Genomic DNA, 9,848 nt, shown 5'->3' on the forward strand with positions numbered 1-9,848 from the left:
ATTCTATCAGACATTTAAAGAAGAATTAATACCTATTCTCCTGAAACTGTTCCAAAAAATAGAAATGGAAGGAAAACTTCCAAATTCATTTTATGAGGCCACCATTACCTTGATCCCAAAACCAGACAAAGACCCCATCAAAAAGGAGAATTACAGACCAATATCCTTGATGAACATGCATGCAAAAGTTCTCACCAAAATACTAGCCAATAGGATCCAACAGTACATTAAAAGGATTATTCACCATGACCAAGTGGGATTTATCCCTGGGCTGCAAGGCTGGTTCAACATCCGCAAATCAATCAACGTGATACAATACATTAACAAAAGAAAGAACAAGAATCATATGATCCTCTCAATAGATGCAGAAAAAGCATTTGACAAAGTACAGAATCCTTTCTTGATCAAAACTCTTCAGAGTATAGGGATAGAGGGTACATACCTCAATATCATAAAAGCCATCTACGAAAAACCTACAGCGAATATCATTCTCAATGGGGGAAAAGCTGAGAGCTTTTCCCCTAAGGTCAGGAACACGGCAGGGATGTCCACTCTCCCACCACTGCTATTCAACATAGTATTAGAAGTCCTAGCCACAGCAATCAGACAACAAAAAGAAATCAAAGGCATCCAAATTGGCAAAGAGGAAGTCAAACTCTCACTCTTTGCAGATGATATGATACTTTATGTGGAAAACCCAAAAGACTCCACCCCAAAACTGCTAGAACTCATACAGGAATTCAGTCAAGTAGCAGGCTATAAAATCAATGCACAGAAATCAGTGGCATTCCTATACACCAACAACAAGACAGAAGAGAGACAAATCAAGGAGTCGATCCCATTCACAATTGCACCCAAAACCATAAGATACCTAAGAATAAATTTAACCAAAGAGGCAAAGGATCTGTACTCAGAAAACTATAAAATACTCATGAAAGAAACTGAAGAAGACACAAAGAAATGGAAAAACGTTCCATGCTCATGGATTGGGAGAACCAACATTGTGAAGATGTCCATGCTACCTAGAGCAATCTACACATTCGATGCAATCCCCATCAAAATACCATCCACTTTTTTCAAAGAAATGGAACAAATAATCCTAAAATTTGTATGGAACCAGAAGAGACCCCGAATAGCCAGAGGAATATTGAAAAAGAAAAGCAAAGGTGGCGGCATCACAATTCCGGACTTCCAGCTCTATTACAAAGCTGTCATCATCAAGACAGTATGGTACTGGCACAAAAACAGACACATAGATCAATGGAACAGAATCGAGAGCCCAGAAATGGACCCTCAACTCTATGGTCAACTTATCTTTGACAAAGCAGGAAAGAATGTCCAATGGAAAAAAGACAGTCTCTTCAGCAAATGGTGTTGGGAAAATTGGACAGCCACATGCAGAAGAATGAAACTGGACCATTTCCTTACACCACACACAAAAATAGACTCCAAATGGTTGAAAGACCTAAACATGAGACAGGAGTCCATCAAAATCCTAAAGGAGAACACAGGTAGCAACCTCTTCGACCTCAGCCGCAGCAACTTCTTCCTAGAAACATCGCCAAAGGCACGGGAAGCAAGGGCAAAAATGAACTATTGGGATTTCATCAAGATAAAAAGCTTTTGCACAGCAAAAGAAACAGTCCACAAAACCAAAAGACAACCAACAGAATGGGAGAAAATATTTGCAAATGACATATCAGATAAAGGGCTAGTATCCAAAATCTATAAAGAACTTATCAAACTCAACACCCAAAGAACAAATAATCCAATCAAGAAATGGGCAGAAGACATGAACAGACATTTTTCCAAAGAAGACATCCAAATGGCCAACAGGCACATGAAAGAGTGCTCAACATCGCTCGGCATCAGGGAAATCCAAATCAAAACCTCAATGAGATACCACCTCACACCAGTCAGAATGGCTAAAATGAACAAGTCAGGGAACGACAGATGTTGGCGGGGATGTGGAGAAAGGGGAACCCTCCTACACTGTTGGTGGGAATGCAAGCTGGTGCAACCACTCTGGAAAACAGTACGGAGTTTCCTCAAACAGTTGAAATTAGAGCTACCATTCGATCCAGCAATTGCACTACTGGGTATTTACCACAAAGATACAAATGTAGGGACCCGAAGGGGTACGTGCACCCCAATGTTTATAGCAGCAATGTCCACAATAGCCAAACTGTGGAAAGAGCCAAGATGTCCATCGACAGATGAATGGATAAAGAAGATGTGGTATATATACACAATGGAATATTATGCAGCCATCAAAAGGAATGAGATCTTGCCATTTGCAACGACGTGGATGGAACTGGAGGGTGTTATGCTTAGTGAAATAAGTCAATCAGAGAAAGACATGTATCATATAACCTCACTGATATGAGGAATTCTTAATCTCAGGAACAAACTGAGGGTTACTGGAGTGGTTGGGGGTGGGAGGGATGGGATGGCTGGGTGATAGACATTGGGGAGGGTATGTGCTACGGTGCGCGCTGTGCATTGTGCAAGACTGTTGAATCACAGATCTGTACTTCTGAAACAAATAATGCAACATATTTTAAGAAAAAAGAAAAAGAAGAAGATAGCAGGAGAGGAAGAATGAAGGGGAGTAAGTCAGAGGGGGAGACGAACCATGAGAGATGATGGACTCTGAAAAACAAACTGAGGGTTCTAGAGGGGAGGAGGGTAGGGGGATGGGTTAGCCTGGTGATGGGTATTAAAGAGGGCACATTCTGCATGGAGCATTGGGTGTTATGCACAAACAATGAATCATGGAACACTACATCAAAAACAAATGATGTAATATATGGTGATTAACATAACAATAAAAAATTTTTTAAAAAGTGTATTAAATATAAATAAAAATTCCCCAATAATCACATCCCATATCAGTCCAAACTATTCTGTATGAACATATTTTCACCTAAGTTTTTAATTTAAAAGGAAACATCACTCTATAACCTGCTATAAAGGGAAAACACCTTGTGTGTCTCCTCTACTGTCAAAACTCACAGGAACACTTCTGTGAGCAGATACGTGGGAGTTTCCCCTACACCCAACAACTCCAACTCTACAGCAGACACCAGCTGCTGTCCTGCAACTTAACTCAATTTGAACACGATCCACCTGAATATAGTGTCAGATCCTATAAATTAAAGGCTCGGTGCCACAAGACTAGCCCCAACCCCACCCCTACTTCAGATGCCAACTGCAAGTCCAGGCTGTCACCTCTGCTTCTGAGGTATGGGCTATAAATTGGAAGTTCCCATGACCTCTTCCTCAGGTGCAATTAAATTGCTAAAGAGGCTCACAAAACTCAGGAAAACAGTTCACTTACTAGATTACCAGTTTATTCTAAAGACTGTAACTCTGGGAATAGGCAGCTGGAAGAGATGCATAGGACAAGGCACGTGGGAAGGGGCACTGAGCTTCCATGCCCTCTGGGTGTGTCACCCTCCTTGCACCTCCACAGGTTCACTCAATGTGGAAGTTCTCTGAACCCTTCTTTTGGGTTTTTAATGTAGGTTTCAGTACATAAGCACGATTGGTCAAATCACTGGCTCCAAGTGATTACCTCAACCTCCAGCCCCCCGTCCCCTCCCCAGAGGTGGGGGTGGGGTAGGGTGGCGCTGAAAGCTCCAAACTCTTGACAACCAGACCTCATCCTTGGGGACTTTCCAAAAATCACCTCGTGTGTGGTTGAAAGAGACTTGTTATAAATAACAAACTACACTCTTATCTCTTATTAGGCAATTCCAAGGGTTTTAGGACCTCTGTGCCAGGAACTGGACAAAAACCAAATACCTATCTCTTATTATAAGCCATAGTATCACACCTGTTTAATTCATTTAACATTACAGGCATTTTTTTCCATGTCAATATTAAGATTTCTTTCTTTTTAATGACTGCATAATATGCTGCTGCATAAAAATGGCAAAAATGTTTAAAGTAATACCCTTTGTTGAACATTATTTCTAATGTTCAAAATTATGAATGATGCTGCAACTCATCTTTATACATACATCTGTACACATCTCTAGTAACTTTCTTAAATGACTAAAGAGAATCAGAGGTTTAGCTGTGCTGTCCAATATGGAACGCACTAGCCACATGTGACTATTTAAATGAACTGAAATAAAAAATTTTAAAATTCAGTTCCTTAGCTCTACTAGTCACATTTCAAATGCTCCAGCTGATGACTATTAAAATGTGGTAGCCACTGTATTGAAGAGAGTAGATATAGAAAATTCCCATCATTGCAGAAGGTTCTATTGACAGCCCTGGTCTAAAGAAACATCCATATAAAAATTTGATATCCGTATCCCACAGAAATGACTTTAAACTCTTTAAACTAGTACATGCACTAGTACTTTAAAAAGCACTTTAAACTCTCAAAATTAGTACATGCACTCCTATGTCCTCTCATTGTTGACATCAGATAAATATGAAACAGTGTTTCAATTTGCACTTAAAGATTATTAGTGAGGGGGGCCTGAGTGGCTTAGTCAGTTAAGCCTCTGACTCTTGGTTTCAGCTCAGGTCATGATCTCAGAGTTGTGAGATCGAGCCCCATGTAGGGCTCCACGCTCAGCAAGGAGCTTGATGACTCTCTCCCTCTACCTCTCCCCCTGCTTGCATATGTGTTTGTGTGTGTACACGCGCACGCACTCTCTCCCCCCTAAATAAATAAATAAATAAATAAATAATTAGTGAGGCTGAAAGTCTTCACATTTTTGGCCATTTGTGTTTATTTTGTTGTTGTTGAATTATCTCAACTTTGTCTATTTTAAAAGAATCATAGGTATCTTGTGTTTCAGATGACCTATAAAACCAAAACGTATGTGTAGTGAAGAGACATTTCTTCATCCGTTTTGCTGGTTTCCTAATAATTTCATAAAGATATTTATCAAAACAGCATAAAACTACCTAAGAGAGTAGTACCACAATTAGGTAAAGGCAGTCTGTACTCTTCAGATGTTGTTTCCTTAGTGGAGTTAATATAACAGGGGCTAACACCACAGCACATTGTTTCTATGAGATATTGTTATTCTTATAAATTTTCAAATTAAGCTATGAAAACATAGGTTGATATACAAATATAAAATGTTTGTATTTGAAAAGTAATTATATTTACACAAAAGTCTGGAACAGAAAAAACCAACCTATCAGGAATCAGAACAGTGGGTTCCTGGGTTGGTAGGGGTGGAAAGATGGAAGGAGTGGTGAAGCACACAAAGGGAGTTTCTGGAATGATGGAGATGTTCTGGATCCTGATAAGGATGTTACACAGGTGCATATAGTCAAGACTCCCTGAACTGTACACAGAACTTAAACAGTTTCACTATATGTAAGTTACATCTGGTTTCTCTTCAGATCACATAAATCTTTCACCTTTTACATCTTAATTTTTAAAAGGAAGAAAAAAGTTTAAAAGGTTTTGTGCTAGTCAGAATATTCAACTTATAGGCAATAAAATTATTTAAAATATTTATAGAAGTTAAAATGTGATTCCTGGCCAGGAGACACAACGTTTTACTAAATTGGGGGATGGGAAGCAGAGCCAAACCACACAACTGTCAAACCAATGGCACTGTAGAAAATTCGGTATCAGGGCAAAAAAAAAAGATATATTAAGTATTAAGTATCAGAAAAGCATTGCTAACATTTTAACATAGACATTTAATCAACATTTCTAAAAAGTCTGCACCAGTAAAATGAAAGCTGAACCAAACATTCACTTTCTGGAAAATCATTTCACTAATTATCGAATAGTATACGATTTAATATTCTGAGCCATTTATGCTGAGGTAGTTTATGAAATTGGCTCATTTTTGCCTTTTATTCTTCTCTTCTGGTGGCACACATTAGTACAAAAGCTAATACATGCATGTTAAAACTAGTAGACTTGAAAATGAAAAATGCCTAAGGAGAGACAAGATTCTCCTCTCCATGTCACATTACCTCCCCACTCCCACTGTAACAATGCACATTAGTATCCCGCCCGTTACCCAAATAGCATAACCTGTTTAGTGAGTGAGTTCTTCAGAAGCCTAAGCTACAAATCTCATTCAAATTCTTTGCAGACAAGCTCAGATATTATGGTAACCCTTTAGATGACCTTGCTTATGAGATGAGAAGGAAGGATATGTGGGGGATACCAAGACTTATGTCTCCAAAAGTGAAGGCTTGCCCAGTTAAGAATGTGGCCCAGGGGCAAAGCAGCAGGAAAGTGTACATTTTATTAGTGTATCTGCTTTGTAGAAAGACAGCTACTTTTGTTATTAAATTTACATTATACTTTAGAATCAAACAGATCTGGGTTTGAGAATCAGTTCTGCCATTTATTAGATGTGTGATCTTGGGCCAGTTACTAAGTTCTGTTCTCTAGTGGGGAATGCTAACAGTATGTCTCATGGGTATGTTGTGTAGATTACATGAAAACACAAATAATTTTTTAAGCTCAGTGGCCGACACACTATAGGTGCTTAACAAATAATAACACTATCACACAATTCTGTTCCTCAAGAACGCTATGTAAATAACACAGGCCCCAGTCACTGCCCTCTGCAACCTAACTACCTAGGATATTCAGGTAGTCATTTATTGCTATCAAAGAATTAACACAAATAGGCAGCATACCATAATTCTAAAGTCTGACCAAAAAATGTCCCTTACAGGAATTTCAGCAGCCAACCATCAATAAGGTCATTTTTTTTTTTTTTTTTTAAAGGGGCGGGGGGTGCAGAGAGGGATGGAGAGAGAGAAAATCTTAAACAGGCTCCATGCCCTGTTTGGAGACTGATGTGGGGTGTGATCTCACGACCCTGAGATCATGACCTGAGCGGAAATCAAGAGTCGGACGCCTAACTACTGAGCCACTCAGGCACCCTGATAGGTCATTTTTTAAAAAAAGCTAAAAGGTATAAATAGGTTAGGAAAAAAATTATATAAGACAGACTTAAGAACTCAAAGTCGACCAAAGAAAAAAAAAAAAAAGGAAATGTTTGCTAAGCAGAGGCTGAATGTTTCCCTGCCATGCTACTGATTTATCTCAGCTCCATCATTACTGAAGCAAAAAGGACACAGACGGGCACGTTACTCTTTACCACAGATGACCCAATCTATGATACCGTTGCGGCCACATTTATTCAATTTAAAAAGCAGTTTATGTGGCAGATCGTGCACAATAAATATTTACCTGTTTCTCCTCAACTGGCATGTTTTTTTCCAGTTCTATTAGGTATTCTTCATCAAGTTCAGAGGAATTCACATTATCATCAGGTTTGTTCTCAACCTTGTCTGCTCCTGGCTCCTCCTTCTCAAATGAGGCACTAAGATCATGAAAACACTCCTCTTCTCCCTGGTCTTCCTGGGAATGAGCCGCAACATCCTTGAGCAGCTTGCTCTGGAGATGGTGATCTTTGGGACTGGAAACCGGAGGGGTAGCACACTCTGCTTCCTGTGGATCTGTAACTTTCAAACCATTGAAAAGATCCTCTGGAGCCCTACAGTTCTCTGACTTCTCCCCCATGCTGTATCAGTGAGGGAGGTGAAGCCAAAGCTCTGGGAAAAGAGAAAACATGTTAGGTAACGGTGCTTATACAGATATCCACCACTTTCCAAAAGTCCACCATACGCCACTTAGCTTTTAACAGAGACCTACGTTAGTATGGTAACAGTTTTCATAAAAGTGAACATCCCCTTCAGATTTCTTTCAATCAGTGAAAACAGGTAAATATTAATGTAGGTTTTTCATAAAAGCAAAGTAGTATAACTCCGCCTTTTGGAAAGGGGGTGTGTGTGTGGATAATCTTTGCTTTAGACCATTTCAGCTTAGGAAAGGCTTGACAGGAATGCTCAACTTTCGGATAGCAGGGCAAACCTGTATTTAAAAAAAAAAATCCTACCTATCACGCATGAACAAACTTCTGCATCAAAACACAAAACATACCCTAACTTCCTTTTGCTGAAATCCATTATTAAAAAATTGGTTATATAAGGCCATAAATAATGCCAAACATTTTACTGACTCCTTTCAGAATTTCATATTAGCAAAAAGAGAACGGTTTTAATGTGGCTCTTCCTCTTTCCACTGCTCGAATTTTGTCGGGGTAGCAAAAAACAGGATAAGCTAAAACAACGGCAAGAAAAATGAAACGGCCCTAATCTTTATTCGGAATTAATAGCCAGGTCGTAAATAAAAAAATGCGGGCCTGCCTTTCCAGCACCACCGTATGAAGCTCAAGGATAAGTTTCCGATGGAGCTCAAAACGCAATCGGTGCCAAAACAGTGATCGTCAGCTTCACCCAAATGTGTGCTATAGAACCAACGCAGGTTATAGTGGAAGGGGAATCCTGGCGCAGCTGGTCCTACACAGGACCTCCGTGGGGGTCAGACTCAGGCACTAAAAGAGTGGTTCTCAAACCTGGCTAGACAACATAATACTTGGGACGCTTTAGCAAGTACTGCTGTCCAGATCTTATTCTCCACAGTTTATGATTTATTGGTCTGGCCTAGGCCCAGGACACCTGTATTTTTAAAAAGGCATCCCAGGTGATTTTAATGTACAGCCAACTGAGAACCACGGCTGTAGAAGCTGAGTCAGACCGTCAGCAGCCCCGCCCCCTCACCCCTCTGGTCGCAGCAAAATCACGCCAACGACCCCTTGTGTTGCGACAAGGGTCCGAATTCGTCCCAGCTCGTCCCAAGAAAACTTCGAACAGCAAGATCTTAATACTAAGACTTCGCCTCCACAGCAATGTTTTGTTTCTCCCTGCCCCCAGATCTAGTGGAAGAACGCGAGTTTGAGTACCCAGGGTTAAGGCGGGGCCACCCTACGTTTCCCAACAGTTCATCCTCTAGCTGAGTCCCTCAGAGCCAAAACGGACAGTCCCAGGTAACTACTCACAGGTCCCCAGCTCCTCTAGTCTTCACCTTCCCAGTCTCCGGGATCTTCTATTTCCGCTCAGTCAAGTGCACTTCCCTCGGCACCAACCAATGGCGACGCCGTTGGCAAAGCATCCTGGGAAATGTAGTGGAACTCTCGGGGAGAGAGCGCGTCGCTGTCGCGTTGTGTGACGCCTTGTACGGACTGAAATGCGAGTGACGGTTGCCATCTTGGGTTACGGCGAGACTCCGCATTGCTTAGCACAGTAGAAAAAGAGGCTGTCTCCATGCTGTTACTTTTACTCCTTCACTCTGGCCTCTTATGCGAGCAATGTATAGAGGAATCCTGAAGCATAAACCTTGTCCAAAATAGTTTTCTCTCTAATGGTTCTCAAAGTGTGCCTTTCCAGGGGCCCATTACTAGATCAAAACAGTTTTCATAATAATACTAAGTTATTTGCCTTTCCCACACCCCTTTCATGAATACAATGTTTTCCAGAGGCTGTGTCATGTGATCGCGCAATGGATTGAGTGTAGGAACTATGAGAATCCAGCTGTCTTCTATTAAGCCAGATATTTGCATAAATGTAAAACAATGCTACTCTTCTCACTATACGGCTTTTTTGGTTTGGAAAATATAGTGATTTATAAAAAGAATATGTTGGCATATAATAGGTGTATTGTTGTCTTAAATTAATAAATATTAAATATTTTTCAGCTCTAACTTCCAATACAATACAATTTCTAATATTGATAAGTATAACCCACATAAACAAAAGCTTTTTGTGGTCTTATATTAAGAGAGTTAAGAGGTCCTGGAACCAAAAGCGAACTGTTGCCCAATGCATTCATTCAAGAAATGTTTATTGAATCTTTATTAGACTCCATTACATTCCCATGCTGGGAATACAGAACTGAAATATCTGTTAAGGCAGCCTGAAAGGTAATCAGCAATAAC

The 9,848-nt window shown here is 40.2% G+C and overlaps 1 protein-coding gene across 3 annotated transcripts in view; it reads right to left on the minus strand.

Annotated features, from left to right (window-relative positions):
- The window catches only part of TTC1 (tetratricopeptide repeat domain 1), a 54,813-nt gene extending 45,803 nt beyond the window's left edge, over window positions 1–9,010 (minus strand). For 2 of the 3 annotated variants that reach the window (XR_003521950.1, XM_027604709.1), the window contains exons 1-2: window positions 8,913–9,010; window positions 7,202–7,566 (exon numbers count right to left, since the gene is read on the minus strand). Coding sequence is in view for 2 of the 3 variants with exons in the window: in XM_027604709.1 (XP_027460510.1) it covers window positions 7,202–7,534 (333 nt within the window). In the remaining variant the exon portion in view is untranslated. Of the gene's footprint in view, window positions 1–7,201; window positions 7,567–8,912 lie in introns of those variants that run through there. The other variant, XM_027604710.1, reaches the window with a different exon arrangement.
- Window positions 9,011–9,848: the final 838 nt, after the last annotated feature.

Source organism: Zalophus californianus, chromosome 5 (genome assembly GCF_009762305.2).
Source record: "Zalophus californianus isolate mZalCal1 chromosome 5, mZalCal1.pri.v2, whole genome shotgun sequence".
Taxonomy (NCBI): domain Eukaryota; kingdom Metazoa; phylum Chordata; class Mammalia; order Carnivora; family Otariidae; genus Zalophus; species Zalophus californianus.